The sequence below is a fragment of the Rhinopithecus roxellana genome, chromosome 15, assembly GCF_007565055.1.
Source record: "Rhinopithecus roxellana isolate Shanxi Qingling chromosome 15, ASM756505v1, whole genome shotgun sequence".
Lineage (NCBI taxonomy): Eukaryota > Metazoa > Chordata > Mammalia > Primates > Cercopithecidae > Rhinopithecus > Rhinopithecus roxellana.
The window spans coordinates 11,579,848-11,596,545 of record NC_044563.1 but is presented as its reverse complement, the minus strand read 5'-3'; the positions used below and the strand labels follow the sequence as shown (position 1 = coordinate 11,596,545).

At 56.5% G+C, this 16,698-nt stretch overlaps 1 protein-coding gene across 2 annotated transcripts; it reads right to left on the bottom strand.

Annotated features, from left to right (window-relative positions):
* Positions 1 to 2,028: 2,028 nt before the first annotated feature.
* On the bottom strand, positions 2,029 to 16,467 carry RPS6KA4 (ribosomal protein S6 kinase A4). Of its 2 annotated transcripts, none has more exons than XM_010377194.2 (17): positions 15,229 to 16,467; positions 15,070 to 15,141; positions 14,138 to 14,356; positions 13,927 to 14,042; positions 13,273 to 13,380; positions 12,968 to 13,048; positions 12,773 to 12,876; positions 12,517 to 12,667; positions 8,712 to 8,876; positions 5,905 to 6,033; positions 5,581 to 5,714; positions 5,387 to 5,480; positions 4,587 to 4,760; positions 4,313 to 4,507; positions 3,839 to 3,998; positions 3,499 to 3,662; positions 2,029 to 2,961 (listed from the first exon to the last, which is right to left on the bottom strand). In XM_010377194.2, exons 1-17 carry the CDS (start codon positions 15,281 to 15,283, stop codon positions 2,764 to 2,766), a joined length of 2,319 nt encoding a protein of 772 aa, XP_010375496.1. In that variant the 5' UTR covers positions 15,284 to 16,467; the 3' UTR covers positions 2,029 to 2,763. The 2 variants fall into 2 exon arrangements, with proteins under 2 accessions (XP_010375496.1, XP_010375501.1); XM_010377199.2 differs by having other exon boundaries at positions 15,116 to 15,141; positions 15,229 to 15,352.
* Between the last annotated feature and the right edge of the window lie 231 nt (positions 16,468 to 16,698).

The window sequence follows — 16,698 nt, the reverse complement described above, 5'->3', positions numbered from 1 at the left end:
CACCTACTCGGGAGGCTGAGGCAAGTGAATCACTTGAACCCAGGAGGCAGAGGTTGCAGTGAACTGAGATCACACCCCTGCACTCTAGCCTTGGGCAACAGAGCCAGACTCCGTCTCAAAAAAAAAAAATTCTTTTTTAAATAAAAGCTTTATTAATTAATTAATAGGAAGAAATGAGGCTAAGGATACCTCTTTCATAAGGTGACTATGAGTTACATGGAATGAGAGGTGAAGAAATTGAAGATGAGAGACTATTTTGCATCTACCCAATTAGCAAAGGTTTTGAAATGGTAATACTCAGTGCTTGTGAGTATCTGATGAAATGGGACGCTTTCATTTCCTTCAGTGAGATTCCCACCTAGAGTGCTCAGAAGGGTCCCTACACGTTGGAAGAGATAAGCAAATCTCAATAAATTCCTGGTGACTGAGTGACCACACTCTTACATCTGTTAATTCTCTAGTTCCTCTTTCCAACAAATAGGGAAGGCTGAGGGTGTTAAGTGACTTACTAAAGTCACACACACAGCTGGTAACACAGGAGTCAGAATTAGAGCCTCAGAATTTCTTCTGTCCTCCGAGGTCCTTGTCCTGGGCCCCTTCCTGTTCTCTCAGACCACCAGGATGGGACACAGCTGGCGCCCACATACCCGCCCTTTCCACTCCCCTGGGGCCCCACCTGCCCACAAGGCCTGCCTGGTTCGCCTCTCCTGGGCACCTCTGGGTCCCAGGCCAGATCCCCAGGCCTCCCGGGGACAGGAGGGGAAAGTCCACGTGAGATGATCTCACAGGGTAGTCACAGGGAGAGAAACGATGGGGAGGCGGGGCAGGGTGGGGTCCAGGCAGACCCTGGGGTGGGAGCTGTCAGAACATCCCCATGTGTGGACAAAAGGCCCTGACCTGTGGTGCCAGCAAAGGTGCTCAGGCCACACCGCCCTATGGCTACACACACGCACCCACACACCCCGCAAGGATCACACAGGGAGGAATCTCAGACACTCCCTGAGGGGAATCAAGCTCTGATCCCAGTGAGGGCCCTAATGAGTGGGGCTGCTTCGCTCACTCCCACCTTCACTGACCACCCAGCCGGGTTCAAGGTACTTCCCTCCAGGGCCCACCCCTCCCCTACTCTCCACCCAATGAGCCTCCAGAGGGGAGGCCATGATCCAGATCTAAGCCAATCAGCACACTGCCTCCCTGGCCACAGTGATTGGTTCAGTGTGGGCACATGACCTCAGTGGCTCCAATCAGAGCACAGCTCAGGACTTCCCTTGGGAATCATGAAACCGCTTCCTTCTCCAGATTTCTGTCTGGGGCCCCTGGAGTGCCTGGCCCCTGTCTTGGGTCCATAAGGAGAGTCCTGCAGACTGGACCACCACCAAGAAAACGATAAAAAGCCGAGACTCGGCAGCTGAGTCCCGATCATGTGCTTCAGTCTGGATTAGGTCTTGCCTGAAGCTATCGAGAAGCTGCGTTGTTACAAGAGCCCCTCAAAACCCTGTGTTTTGCTTAAGCAAGTTTGGGTTGGGTTTTGTCTTACAGACAGTCCCCGACTGACTTATGCTTGACACAAATTATTCAACCTACGATGAGTAATCCCATCGTAAGTCAGGAAGCTCCTTACCATTTATGTTTTCTACTGAAAGCCTATCGCTTTGGCACCATGGTAAAGTTGAAAGCCAGTAAATCAAACGATCCTAAGTCGGGCACCGTCTGCTGTGTTGCAGACATTAAATGTATTTTCGGCTTTCAGCATTTTCTATTTAAGTTGGGTTTATCGGGATGTAGTTCAACCCTCAGTCAAGCAGCAGCTGTATTTACGACCAAGAGAATCCTAAATGATACCCAGCAGAGCTGTCCGGACATACACCCAGGATGAGAGTTGCGCCCTCCTGCTCATAGCAAAAGTCAAGGAACAAAGAATATCTTCGTGCCCAGAAGAGTCTGCCTGTCCCTCCCCACTGAGGTCCCAAACTCCATGTCTGCCCAGAATCTCTGCTCTAGACACCCACACGAACGAGAACACACAGATGCCACACACAGCACTGGGTGGACTTTTATTTTAAAGTCAAAGGCACAGCCTGGATGGGCTGAGGCAGTGACCATGGATGCCCAGCCCAGACCCCCAAGGCCCCACCCCCAGCCAGGAGTAGCTGTGCCAAAGGGGAGGGGGTGGGTGAGAAGAGGGCCTCCTCTTTTGGGGGCCACCTATCTCCTTCCTTAGCCCCAACAGGGGAGAAGCAGGTGACATAAAATGAGGCAGAAATGCTTCAGGGGGTCCCCCAGGGCCCCTCCTTCAGTCCCCCCAACACAGGTCTTTGGTGGACGTAATTGCACGGACAGTCCATAAAGTGACAGTTGAGGGGTGCCCCTCCCAGGAACGGGGCCTCAGGGGAGAACAGGGGAGGGGGTCCCAGTTTAGGAGTTAGCACTCCTAACTCAGTGCTTAGAAGTGGGGGAGGGGCCCTTTCCTGTTGGAGCAGTCCCCCTGGAGGGGCCTTCTGCCCAGAAGAGGCAGTGTCGTGGGATAGGGCCCCCCAAACCCCACTCCCCAGCAGGCCCCCCCTTCCCTGCATTTCTATCTGGTAAGACATAAAAAATTCTCTGCTTATAAAAATACTTCTGCTCTTTCTGGGAGTGGGGTGGGGTAGGAGAGGGAAGGACAGTCCCTTGGGGATCAGGTCGGCCGCTGGCAGAGGCCTCCGGGAATGAGCCGAGCTCCCAGGTCACAGCCCCTATAAGGGAAGGGGGTCACAGTGGCGGGGATTAGGAGGGGGGCAGGGGGCCGTTGGCTCGGCGAGGGGCCCCCTTGGCGGCGGTGGGGGCTCGACCCGGGGCGGCTGGTGCGGGGGAGCCGCGGCGGGAGGCGGTGGCGCTCCGCAGCTTCTGCTTCCGCCGCTTGGCCAGGGGTGCGTTCTCCACGCTCTTCAGGAAGAAGCCCTCCCGCTTGCCCCGGTTGAACGCCTGGTAGAAAGGAAGGGGTGATCACGTGCCCCCACCTCCGCCTGACCCCGGCTTCCAGATCTGACTTTGACCCCCATTCCCAGACCCTGCCTCCAGCCGCCTAAGTCAAGGCCTAGGCCGACAGGGCCTTGGCCTCCAGACCGACCAGAGGCCGGATTCGGTTCACCTGACGGAGTCTCGCTCTGGCGCCCAGGCTGGAGTGCAGCTGCGTAATCTCAGCTCACTGCAACCTCCGCCTCCTGGGTTCAAGAGATTCTCCCGACTCAGCCTCTGAGTAGCTGGGATTACAGGCGCGCGCCACCACGCCAGGCTAATTTTTGTATTTTTAGTAGAGACGGGGTTTCACCATGTTGTTCAAGCGGGTCTCGAACTCCTGACCTCCTGATCCGCCCGCCTCAGCCTCCCAAAGCGTTGGGATTACACGCGTGAGCCACCGCGCCCAGCCGCACCTCCCCTTTCTGGGCTCCGATGGCCCCGCCTCCCCAGACCCCACCTCTCGAGGCTCCGCCCACCCCTTCAACGGACCCCGCCCCTTACCATGAAGGTGGCGTTGAGACCGGAGCGCACTGCGGGCCCAGAGGACTCTAGCACGTCGGGCGTCCGGAGCGGGGGCGAGGAGCGCGCGCTGCCGTCCTGCAGCCACGAGCTGTCCCGCAGTCCCTCGAGCTTCAGCCGCTTGGCGGGGTCCACAGTCAGGAGCCCTGGAGGCGGGGCAAGGAAGTGTGGGAGGAGCCTGGCGTAGAGGCTGAGCCCCAGAGAGATGGTAACAGCTCCACTCTCCTCCCCTACCCATCCCCAACCAGGACACCTGACCCAGTGACCATCTCTGTCCAGCGTCCCCCTCCCCAACCATGATCTGTGACCTCCAGCTCCGCACCTCGGACCAGCTCCTTGGCTTCCTCGGATACGCCCTGCCAGGCCTCCCCGTCAAGGGAGAAGCGCCCCTCGCGGATTTTGCACATGATCTCAGCCGCCTGGCTCTGCCCGCCCTGGCCAGAGGCCCCCTGGAAGGGGACCTGCCCCGACAGCATCATGTACTAGGAGGGGTGAAGGGAAGGTGAGACCGGCCCAGGCTGCAGGGCCGAGGCTGACCCCTCAGCTCCCACAGAACCACTCACCCTCCCCATTAGGAGCACGCGTGGTGAACCTTGACTTCTAACCCCCAATACCCGGATGTTCCGACTCTAGCACCAGAGCAACCCTGCCTCTGTATTTGAACCACCCCGATCCCAGCCTCAGACGAAACCCAGCCGCCCCCACCAAGATGACCCCTATCCCCTCCCTCATACTGCTCCACATCAGGAAGACGACAGAGTGACCCTGACCCCGCCTCGAGGACCGCGTCCCATACCAGAATGACGCCCAGGCTCCACAGGTCGCAGGACTCGTCGTAGCCCTGCTGAGCCAGCAGCTCGGGGGCAGCGTACTGCAGCGTGAAGCAGGGCGTCTGCATGGGCACCCCGGGACTCTGCGGCCGCAGCCGCGCGAACCCGAAGTCGATGATCTTCACCGGGGCCCCGGGCGTGTCGTCGGCGTACAGAATGTTCTGCGAGGGCGGCGGGGTGGTGGTCAGAGGCAGCCCTGGACGCCACAGCCCCGCCCCGCCGCCGAGGCCGCTTGCCCACCTCCGGCTTGAGGTCGCGGTGCACCACGCCTGCCTCCTCGTGCATGAAGCTCACGGCCGACACGAGGCTGCGCAGGATCTGGCTCGCTTCCGACTCACTGAAGTGCCGCTTCTTGCGGATGTGCTCCAGCAGCTCCCCACCCCGCAGTAGCTCCAGAACCAGGTACGTGTGCAGCTGCGGGCGGCGTGGCGGGCCACGGTCACTACCTGCCCACGACGGTGGGCCCCCTCCCACCACCCAGGCTCCGTCCCCGGCCCTCAAGCCCTGCCCAAGTTCAAGCACCCCCTCCTCAAAATCCTTTTTCTTTCTTTCTTTTTTTTTTTTTTTTGGAGACAGTCTCGCTTTGTTGCCCAGGCTGGAGTGCAGTGGCACGATCTCGGCTCACTGTAACCTCTGCCTCCCGGGTTCAAGCGATTCTCGTGCCTCAGCCTCCTAAGTAGCTGGGATTACAGGCGCATGCCACCGCGTCCGGCTAATTTTTGTATTTTTCTCGGTGTTCCCAGGCTGGTCTCGAACTCCTGACCTCAAGTGATCCGCCCACGTCCGCCTCCCAAAGTGCTGGGATCACAGGCGTGAGCCATCGCGCCCAGCCAAGGTCCCTTTTCCCCATCCTCAGCTCCGCCTTCCTGTCCTTAGGCCCTACTCCCCTCAAATTCCACTTCCTGCGCCTCCCTGGTCCCTTCGGGCCCCGAATCAAACGCTAGGCCCCTCCCAATTTGCCCCTAGATCCCGCCCATAGTGCCCCCAAGCCCCGCCGTCTGCCCCTTTTCTCTCCGCCCTCCCCAGCCGGAAGCCATCACCTGGTCGTGATGCACCTCGTGCAGATTCACCACGTTGGGATGTGACTGGCACAGGCGCAGGGCAGCCACTTCGCGCTGCGTATTCGCCTCCAGCCTGGGGGACGCAGAAGGAGTTACGGTCGCCGTGCCTCGGCCCCGCCCCCGGGACGGCGCTCTGCCACCCCACCCCCCTACCCACGCCTGGGCCCTCCCACCTGCGACTGAGGATCTTGACTGCGAACTCCTGGCCGCTCTGGCGCTGGCGGCAGCGGCGACACACAGAGAAGCTGCCCTGGCCCAGCGCAGGCTCCCGCAGGTCCAGCTCATACTGCTGGAAGAAGGGCGAGTCCTGGAGGCAGAGGTGAAGGGGGCGTGTCAGAGGTCCCACCTGGTAGCCCCGCGGCCCCGCCACGCCCCATGTCGCAGAGGCTTGGGACCTCACAGAGTTCACGCTGCGGGCACCAGTTGGATCTAGGCCTAGAGTCCCCCCGGCCTAGGCTCCTCCTAAAACCAATTTCCCCCAGCCCAGCCCAGCCCACCTGCATCATAGCGCTCCTGGCCACCGCTGCCCGACCTGGCGGGTCTCCAGCACCAGGCGCTTCCAGCACATCGGTCATCACCGCATTGTTGTGGTCGAAGAGGATGGAGGGTGCCACAAAGGAGTATCCCTGCAGGGCGGGAGTCAGGGGGATGGGCATGGGGGTTGGGGGTGCAGGTGAGGAGACTCTGGTGGGGAACCAGGCAGAGGCAAGACCCTGGACAAGGGGGCAGTGGCGGGTGTTCCAGTTGCATCCTGGTACACATAGGATATGTGGACACATTTTATTCCATCTGGTTTTATAATCAGTTGGAGCCATGTCTGTCCCCACCAGCCTGTGACCCCAACTTTCTCATCAGAGTGACCACCTATTCCTCCCCAGGTGCCAAGGGCTGAAGGTCCTGAAAGGACCATTGAATGTATTCAAAGTGTGGCCTGAATTGACGCTTAGCCTATGACAATCCAACTCTATCCGCTGAGGAAAACAACCTTTATTCCTCCCTTTCAAGCCAGACTTTGGCTTCTTCTGCAAGGGGAGCTACTGAAGAAATGCAAAAAGAAACCAGAGTTAATTCTTTGCTTTTCCTAAAGATCCATGTCCTGGCAATTTGAGAAGCTTTCAAGGGTCATTTTAATTGTGTGTGGTGGCCGGGCGCGGTGGCTCATGCCTGTAATCCCAGCACTTTGGGAGGCTGAGGCAGGTAGATCACCTGAGGTCAGGAGTTTGAGACCAGCCTGACCAACATGGAGAAACCCCATCTCTACTAATAATACAAAAATTAGCCAGGCGTGGTGGCACATGCCTGTAATCTCAGCCACTCAGGAGGCTGAGGCACGTAGAATCGCTTGAACCCGGGAAGTAGAGGTTGCGGTGAGCCAGTATCATGCCATTGCACTCTAGGCTGGGCAACAAGAGTGAAACTCCGTCTCAAAAAAAATGATAATAATAATTATCTGGGTGTGGTGGCACTTGCCTATAGTCCTAGCTGTTGGGCAGGCTGAGGTGGGAGGATCACTCAAGTCCAGGAGTTCAAGATTGCAGTGAGCCATGGTTGCCCAACTGCACTCCAACCTGGGCAACAGAACAAGATCCTGTCTCTAAAAAAATTACTTAATTAATTAATTTTAAAAATAATTTTAAAAATAAACTATGTGTCATTTTCTCCTAAAAATGTAGTGTCCAGATCCGTACGTGGAATATTTTAGGCACTCACTACACATTTTTGAATCATTAAATGAATGAATGAAAGTACCTACCAATTCACAAGAAAGAACTTTCTCATGAGGGCTGTGAGACAATGGAATGGAATGTGGACATTCAAGCACAGAGTTGTCAATTTTAAGAGCTTCAGAGAAGGGACTTATCCAGCCATACTTGGTCTGTCTATTAAACAAACCATACGGGTTTATTTAGTGATAATGATATGATCATTATGGCAACATGATAAACTGCACAGAAGGAGGTGCTGTCCACAGAGGACTGCAGCACAGAGAAAGGGTGACTGACCCCCTGGGCCAGGTGAGCAGACAAAGAGGCCTAAAAGAGATTAGAAGCTTGCCAGATAGACTACTGTAGGGAATGTACTCCAGGTAGCAAGAATAGCATGTGCAAAGGCACAGAGGTGTATTCTGGAACCTCTGAGCAGTTCGATCATGCCCTCCAGAGCATCAAGTAGGAAAATGATGAGAACTGAGGCTAAGGTTCTAAGCAAGGACCACATCATGAAGGGCCTCAATGCCAAGCAAAGGGAGTTTGGACTTGTCCAAAAGGTGTAAGCTTCTAAAATTCAGTGGAGGGGGCTGGGCATGGTGGTTCACGCCTCTAATCCCAGCACTTTGGGAGGCTGAGGCGGGCAGACCACAAGGTCGAAAGATCAAGACCATCCAGGCCAACATGGTGAAACCCTGTCTCTACTAAAAATACAAAAATTAGCTGGGCGTGGTGGTGGGCGCCTGTAGTCCCAACTACTCAGGAGGCTGAGGCAGGAGAATCGCTTGAACCCAGGAGGCGGAGATTGCAGTGAGCCGAGATCCAGCCACTGCACTCTAGCCTGGCGACAGACTGAGACTCCGTCTCAAAAAAATAAAAAATAAATCAGTGGAGGGGACCTGTCCCTCCAGGAGTGTACCATGCTATGCCAAGGGCGTGCAAAGCCACAATATCAACATGTGTCTCCTCCTAGGTGTCCACATAAGCAGGTGAAGATCTCTTTTTTCTTTGTTTTGTTTTTTTTGAGACAGAGTTTTACTCTGTCACCCAGCCTGGAATGCAATGGTGCGATCTCGGCTCACTACAACCTCCGCCTCCCAGGTTCAAGCGATTCTGCCACCTCAGCCTCCCGAGTAGCTGGGATTACATGCACCCACCACCCACATCCAGCTAATTTTTGTATTTTTAGTAGAGGTGGGGTTTCACCATGTTGGCCAGGCTGGTCTTGAACTCCTGACCTGAGGTGATCTGCCCACGTCAGCCTCCCAAAGTGCTGGGATTACAGGTGTGAGCCACCTCACCCAGCTGCAAGTGAATAAATTTAAACAATATTTTTACATAACAATAAAGAGATGATGGAATAGAAGGGAAATTAACAGAAGGTTTAAAGATAAATCATGAACTATCAAACACACATCCTGCCCTGGTGGTCTCTGTGACTGACAACCCTAGGTCCCCTTTACGTGGAGACATCTAGGGGAGACGTTGAGTCCCAATCAGGACACAAGGCCTAGGCAGTGTCCTCGGGTCAGCCAGGGCTGAGGCAGACTGCGACATCTCATCTCTCCTGCATCTGGGTTCCATGAGTTTATCCTCACCTGAAAGATGCGGGGGTCCCCAGGTGGGGGGCTGCCAGGGGGTGAGTAGACAGGCTCCAGCCGAGTGAATTCCTCTGCAAAGTTGCCCACATCCAGCTCTGAGCGGATTTGGGGCCGGAATGGGGCTGGAATCTTCCTGGCAGCCAGAGCAGCCCAATCTAGGCCCTGAGGGAAGGGAATCAGAGATTAGGTGTCAAAGGTCAGGAACGAGAAACTCCCTTCACTCAGCCCACCCTCACTGGGCAGTTCCTCCATGAGGCAAGGGCCCACTGGCATTTGGGGTGGGCAGCTATTCCTCCTCCCTCCCTGGCTTCTTTCTCCCTCTGGTAATACAATCCCTGTTCCTCTTAGAGAACCACCATTCTACCACACTCAGTCAGTTCTGGAACTTTTAATAGAATTGGTGTGAAAAGGTTGGGTGTGGTGGCTCATGCCTATAATCCCAGGATTTTGGGAGGCTGAGGAGGCTGGATCACCTGAGGTCAGGAGTCCAAGACCAGCCTGGTTAACATGGTGAAACCCCATCTCTACTAAAAATACAAAAAAAAAAAAAAATTACTGGGCATGGTGGTGCCCACCTGTAATCCCAGCTACTTGGGAGGCTGAGGCAGGAGAATCACTTGAACTCAGGAAGCAGAGGTTGCAGTGAGCCAAGATAGCGCCACTGCACTCCAGCCTGGGTGACAAGAGTGAAAACCCCATTTCAAAAAAAAAGGAGAGTTGGTGTGAAAAAACAAACAAATCTCTTTCTCCTACTGCACTTAAATCTAAAACGATGTGGCCTGGAACTGCTGGGGACCCTGTCAGGGTTAGATGAAGTCCCCATGCAGAAAAGCAGAACCAAGGGCCATAGTTTCAGCACCTGGACATGCTTAAGTCAGATCACTTTCCCTTGGCCTTTTCACTTATGGGAGCCAAAACATGCCCTTTTATGTTTAAGCTAATGTGGCAGAACCTGTGGATTGCCTGCTCAATATCCATTCTCCCTATCTTCCTTAGTACCATAGCCCCAGCTTTATTCCAGGAACCAATATACACAATTAAAAGAATATTTTACAAATTTGCTTGCAGTTAGGGGTGACCAAAACTTATCAGCAAAAATTATTACATAGGATTCCAGGGAAAGATCCTCAAGAGGGAGGTTGCTAGTTGGCAAGTGCCCGTTTTGCCCCTTCTCCTTCCTCCTGCTCCCTACCTGGGAGACAGCTTAGAGGGCAAGAGCTCCAGCAACCATGTTGGACCATGAAGCAACCCCAGGGATAGAAGCTACTTGCTAAGAATTTAAAAAAAAAAAAAAAAAAAAAAAAAAAAAAAAAAAAATTTTAAAGAAAAAGAAGAGTTTGGATTCCCGAAGACAATGTGGCACTGTGAAGACACCACAGCAGCCCTGGTCTGCTAATCTGGGCTTCTTTTATGTGAGAAGAAAAATAAGTAAGTCACTTATTTATAAGTAAGTATAATAAAAGGTTTAGTTATAAGTAAACCTCTTAGGTCACTCTGTTCATTCTGATCTCTGTTGCTAGCACCAAACTTGATTCCAACGGATATCACCATTTTGAGGTGGACTTTTTGTCACTGTAGCCAAGGTGACTGACTCAAGTTGGAAGGCCCCAGTTCTACCACCAAGGATCTGAGCACTGCTATCACCAAAGAAGCTGTCCAAGAAAAGGCAGAAGGAGGTCAGGTGCGGTGGCTCACGTCTGTAATCCCAGCACTTTGGGAGACCAAGGTGGGTGGATCATGAGGCCAGGAGTTTGAAACCAACCTGGCCAACGTGGTGAATCCCTAACTCTACTAAAAATACAAAAATTAGCTGGCCACGATGGTGTGCATCTGTAATCCCAGCTACTCGGGAGGCTGAGGCAGGAGAATCACTTGAACCAGGGAGGCAGAGGTTGCAGTAAGCCGAGATCATGCCACTGCACTCTCGGCGATAGAGTGAGACTCTGTCTCCAAAAAAGAAAAGAAAAAGAAAAGGCAGAAAGAGGGAAACACCCCTGCCACACATCAGGCCTTGAAGACCTTGGGGCCTCTCCTGTATTACTGGTCAACCCACTCCAGCATCTGGCGCAGCACCCAGCATAGGCGAAGGGTAGGCTTGAGGAATTCACTGAAAGAAACCAACACTGCTCAGATGCTTTCCCCACCCCCAACTCCCCACCCTGTGCAAAGGGACATCTTCACCTCAAAGACATAGATTCCTGTCTAAGAAATCGTCTCAGGCCGGGCGCGGTGGCTCAAGCCTGTAATCCCAGCACTTTGGGAGGCCGAGACGGGCGGATCACAAGGTCAGGAGATCGAGACCATCCTGGCTAATACGGTGAAACCCCGTCTCTACTAAAGAATACAAAAAACTAGCCGGGCGATGAGGCGGGCGCCTGTAGTCCCAGCTACTTGGGAGGCGGAGGCAGGAGAATGGCGTAAACCCGGGAGGCAGAGCTTGCAGTGAGCTGAGATCCGGCCACTGCACTCCAGCCTGGGCGACCGAGCCAGACTCCGTCTCAAAAAAAAAAAAAAAAAAAAAGAAATCATCTCAGGCAGGCCCTCCCAAGGCTTAGAAGGTTCAAAGAGACGGCACTCAAAGTATGAGTAACACAGTACCTGGCCCACAATAAGTGCCCAGAAATGGGTGCTTTTGTTTAGATGTCAGACGAGTGGCAAATCTGATGCCTACACTTAAGCAGAAGACCATTAAGGACAGGCATTCAAGCCACCCAGCCTTGGGTTGAATCTGAGCTCCATCACTTCCTGGACAAAGTACTTAACTGTTTGGAGCCTCAGCTTCCTCATCTGTAAAGATGGGGACAAGAATCAAGGTGGTTATCCCTTGTCCCCAAAGCAGGGCACTGTGGCTCACACCTGTAATCCCAGCACTTTGGGAGGCTGAGGCAGGTGGATCACTTGAGGTCAGGAGTTCAAGACCAGCCTGGCCAAAATGGTGAAACCCCATCTCTACTAAAAATATAAAAATTAGCCACTCGTGGTGACATGTGCCTGTAATCCCAACTACTTGGGAGGCTGAGACAGCAGGATCGCTTGAACTCGTGAAGTGGAGGTTGCAGTAAGCCAAGATCGCACCACTGCACTCCAGCCCCGGAGACAAAGTGAAACTCCATCTAAAAAATAAGAATCAGGTAGTTGTGAGGGTGAAATGTGTTCATGTCTATAAAGGGCCGACACACAGTAGGTGTTCACTGTTACAAAGTTCTGCTGGGCGATGACGCTGGCCAGGCCCAGCCCCTGAGTCAGAGCATTCTCACACGGCCAGATTCACTCTGCACTGTACTCTAACGTGTGTGCTCCTAACAAGTGAGCAAACACCCATGTGTGCTGACCAACCATCCATCTGAATGACAGGCACACAGACTGCACAGGGACAGGGATAAAGAACAAAATGCCTGGGTGGGTGCTAAAAGCCATAAGTGTGGGTTTTAGTACTGATCTGGGCCAGCAGGAGATCTATCTAGAGCCAAGGTCTGTTCCCAGCTCGGCACCATTTACTGTGCCATCTGGGGCAGGTCACCTGCCTTCTCTGGGTCTGTCCAATGAAAGGACCAACCAATCCATTCTCAAATCCCTGAGAGTCCCAACAGCCAATGAACCTAGAATCCTTTCTTTCAGGAATGCATCTGCCAAGTTTCAGTGGGGAGGGATGTGAAGAGAAACCTAGCTTACACACACTTGCTTTCTTTCTCTGGGGGGATTTCCAAATAAAGTGAAACTGGCCAGGCACAACCTCAACCTGGAACAGCAGCCCCACCTGGGTATGCATCAGGGGTGTGGGGCCCTGAGTCAGGAGCCTCACCTGGAAGAAGGGGTGGTTCCGGACTTCCTGTGCCCCCTGGGGCCCCGCGCCCAATCGCTTCTTGGGATCCTTGCAAAGCAGCCGCTGCAGCAGGTCCTGCGCCACGGGCCCGATCCGAGGGGGGAAGGGAGGGGAGCACTTCAGGATCCGTCTGGGAGGATTGGGGGGGCGTCAGGGGCAGCAAGCCCCCCCCCACAGTGCTGCCCAGGCAGGCCCTGCAGCCCCCTGGCCGCCCTCCACGTCCAGCTCTACTCACCGAGACACCTCAGCCTGTGTGTTCCTCTCACCCTCCAGGGTGAAGGGCGAGGCCCCGGTCAGCAGCTCGAAGAGCAAGATACCCAGGCTCCACCAGTCCACAGCCTGTGGGTGGAGCCAGGGTAAGAGCCTGCGTCTCCCCTGCCTCACACCCCCTCTTTCCACCTCCCCCAGCCCCACTTCCCTGCCAACCCACCTTGCCATGCCCCGTCTTGCTACGGATGATTTCCGGGGCCATGTACTCAATGGTGCCGCAGAAGGAGAAGGTCCGCTCTTTCTGGGAGGGCAAGAGGTCCTGTTTAGATGGCCAAGCTTCTCCTGTGCTCCAGCGCCCCACAAGGCCCAGAGTAAGACTCGCTCAACTTGTGAGGTTGGAGAGTTGAGCTGTGGAAACTTCTTGGAGCTATTCACTTCTGCAGCCCCAGAGTGCAGGCCCAGAGCAGGAAAAGGCAGGAAGGAGGATCGAATGGGGCACTGCAGGCAGAGACAACCTCCACTCACCTCCTCCGTCAGGAACTCCTTGCTCAGCCCGAAGTCCGTGAGGACAATGTGGCCCTCAGAGTCCAGCAGCACATTCTCCAGTTTCAGGTCTCGGTAAATGATGCCGAGCTGGTAGGAGCAAGAGGGGTGCTGAGGCCTCCTCCCCCAAACCCTCCCCAGCTCCTGCAGCTCCTGGCCCTGCTCAGGATAAGGAGACCCCCCACCCCAGAGAAGGTCATCTGCCTGTAGAGGGGGGTCTTCAGGGCAGAGCCACTGAATAAAAAAGGCCATTTAAGATATAAAGCAAAGAAGGAGGGCCCCGTGGGACAGGCCCCGAGGTCCCAGGGAGAGGAAAGTCTGCGTGAAGAGCCCCATTTCAAGGAGGCCTTTGGAGCCAGGCCATGAGGTTTCCATTTGAGGAAGTTCTGTGAATGCAGCCCTGAGTTCCCTGAAAAAGGAAAGCCCCTTCGAGGAGGTGCCGGGGAGGGGACCCCATCAGGCAGCGATGAGGCTTCTTGTAAGGGGTCCTGGGGAAGTAGCTCCAGTTCCCACCGAGCTCGCCACTGGCCCCCCAGGAAGCCCAGGGGGAAGCCTGAGGCTGCCCTGCCTGCAGATTCCTTCGAAGGCCCAGACCCAGTTCCCATGGCAACAGCCTGTGACCAGGTCTTCACCCACCTTGTGCAGGTGTTCCAGGGCCAGCACGATCTCACCCCCATACACGCGCACCTCAGCTTCCTTGAAGTACTGGCGCTGGTAGAGGTGGGTGAACATCTCCCCTCCGCTCACATAGTCTGGGAGGTGCAGCGGAAGTTAGGAAGCAGCCCCATCAGGTGGCCTCGCCTGCCCCCAGCCACACCACCCCCGTTGGGATGTGGCGTGCGCTCACCCAGGATGAGGTGCAGCTTGGCATCCGTCTGGAAAGCGTAGTGCAGCGTGACCAGGAAGGGCGCCTGGCGCACCAGCTCCAGCACGGAGCGCTCCGTGCGCGTATGCTCCTGCGTCTTGGCGCGCTGCACCAGCGCCGCCTTGCGCAGCACCTTCATGGCGTACAGCTTCCCCGCGTCGTGCCCGCCCGCCTTCCGCACCAGGAACACCTTGCCGTAGGCTGTGGGAGCAGCGAGTGGGTGGAGGGTAGGCTGTGAGCGGGAGATTGGTGCAGGCTTGGGGGGTGAGGGCGATGCCAACCCAGGAGGGTGTGCAAATTAGGCGAAGGAGCTGGGGCAAGAGGCAGGTGTGCAAAAAGCTGGCAGAGCCTTCTAAGGAAAGGGTGTGCACACCCCAGGAGGGTGCCCAGCAAAACCAGGGAAAGGATGTGCAAACCAGGCTGGAGAGCATGCAACTCCAGGGGGCCTGCTTCGAGGCGTGGGGGCGGGGCATGTGCAAATCTGCGAGAGATCAGATGGATGTGAAAAGATGCCAGTGCAAGGAAGGGAGGCAGAGGTGTGCACCTGGCTGGGGAAGAGATGCGCAAACCAGCGCTGGGGCGTTTGCAAAATGTGGGAGGGGGATCCCATATTGAAAGAAAGGGAGGAGCTATGCAAATAACTTGAGAGGGGTGCAAGTCCCCCTCCCCAAGGTGTTGGCAAATCCAGGGGGGCATGCACGCACAGGACCGTGGAGGGAGGAGTGATGTCAACGTGGAGTGTCCTGGAAGTGGGAATGCAAACCCTGGCAAGGCAGGGCGGGGCAGGCAAGGCAGGCTGTGCCGGGAAAGGGTGGGGGGCCTGCTCAGTGGCCTGGCCCAGGCCCAGGAGTGAGCAGGCAGGAGGTCAGGGGCACCGCGCCTGGGACGCCTGCCCGGTGGATGGGGGTCCTCACCTCCCGTGCCCAGCACCTTGAGCAGCTCGAAGTTCTCCACGCTCACCTTCTCCTCGTGCCCGGTCAGGTTGGCTGTGGGCACAGGGGGTGAATGAACCCAGCCGGTCCATGACCCGTCCCGGCCCGCCCAGGGCAGCCGCAGTCAGGCCCCACACCCACCTTCTGTGATCCGCAGCTCCACGGCGCAGCTCTCATCCTCGTCTTCGTCCCCCATGGCGGGCGGGTCGCTGGGGCCCGCGCGGCTCGGGCTCCGGGCGGCGCCGGTTACATGGCGGCTCCGGCCGGGGCGGGCGCTTCCTGGTGCCGCCTCCGGGGCCGAGGCGGGCGCCGGCACCGCCTCCCGGCTCCCCGCCCTGTGCGGCCTGAGTCAGGCGGCTGGAACGTGACAGCGCCGGGCTGCCGGTGGGCGGCCGGCTGGGGACGCCCTGTCTCCCGAGCCCCCCGGCCAGGCCTTAGGGCCGTGCGCTCCGGGACCTTACTCGACTCTCCGGGGACCTGGAAACACCCTGTGGGAGTCATCCCTGAGCCCGTGGGTAACCTGGAGCCTCTGGGGCATTTGCCCCCAAGACAGGGGTCTGCCTGGGAATGCCGGCTGCAGCCAGTGGCTGGAGGACACCAGGAGTCTGTGCCCCAAGATGGGGGGCGAGGTGTCTGGTGCTGCGCAGGCTGAGAAGGGGTCTGGATCCTGGAAGTCACTCAGCTCTCAGGCAGTGGGGCCTGCCCTACTCCACCTTCCTGGGGGTGGCCACCAGGGTCCCACTCCCCAGCGGACTGGCCTTTGCAAAGAGGAGCCTCATCACCAAGAGGGGGCTGGAGCCAAGCCTGGGACCGCATGGCAAGGAAGAGTGGCCAGTTTTCTGACCCACTCTCTGTAGAGGGGACCTGCAGAAGCACATCAGCCCCGAGCCACCATGCAGAGCCCACCAGGTGCCATGCGCACCTCATGTGTGCTGCCCCTGTTGTCTCCTAACCTGATGCAGTACCCAGCTTAGAGCCCTGAGTAGGCCTCAAGAAGAGATGTCAGTGCCACACGGGGTTGCCCCCTCTCCCCATGAGGCCCAGGGCCCCTGCTGACTGGTCCTCCTGAGCCTCTGCTCCCTCTTCTTCTTCTTGCCTTCCCCTTCCTGACCACCAATGGGGCCACCTAGCAAAGTGGGACAACCATGAGGCCCCAGGCCCTGAGACCAGTGGGGAGGGGCTCTCTGCTCTTCTGCCAGCTGGAGAGGCCAGGATGTCCACCCCACGCCGTGTCCTGTGAAGCCCTGGCTGAGAGGAGGAGGGACTCAGGCTGCTGCAGCTCACACCTGGGAGGCTGGACGAGCCGCCTCTCCCAGCTCTGCATCCCCCAAGTTCAGGCTGCCTCATCTCAGCCCAGGGCAGCCCCACCCTCCCCTGGGTGGCCCCAGGTACCCTGACTCACATCCTGCACCCTAGCCTAATTGCCCCCCTTCTCAGGCATCATGCTAGAGGCCCTGGTTAGAGAGCCAGCGTCCCTCCCACCTCTTGTGGCAGCCCCTGGCATTAAGTGATGCCCCGCCAGGCTGTGAACTGCCCCCCACCCCTTAGCCCAGATCTTAGACTCCAATCCCTGCTGGCTACCCAGGATGTCATCCCCTCTCCACTTCACCA

Bases quoted from the DNA above. Each gene is read 5' to 3' on its own strand.
- RPS6KA4 (XM_010377194.2), bottom strand. From the start codon at position 15,283: ATGGGGGACGAAGACGAGGATGAGAGCTGCGCCGTGGAGCTGCGGATC. The intron at 12,877-12,967 runs GTGGGTTGGCAG...CTCCACCCACAG, and splicing joins GCAAGACGGGGCATGGCAAG to GCTGTGGACTGGTGGAGCCT. The intron at 3,999-4,312 runs GTATGGGACGCG...CACCCCTCCTAG, and splicing joins GGAGCCTGGGCGTCATTCTG to TACATGATGCTGTCGGGGCA.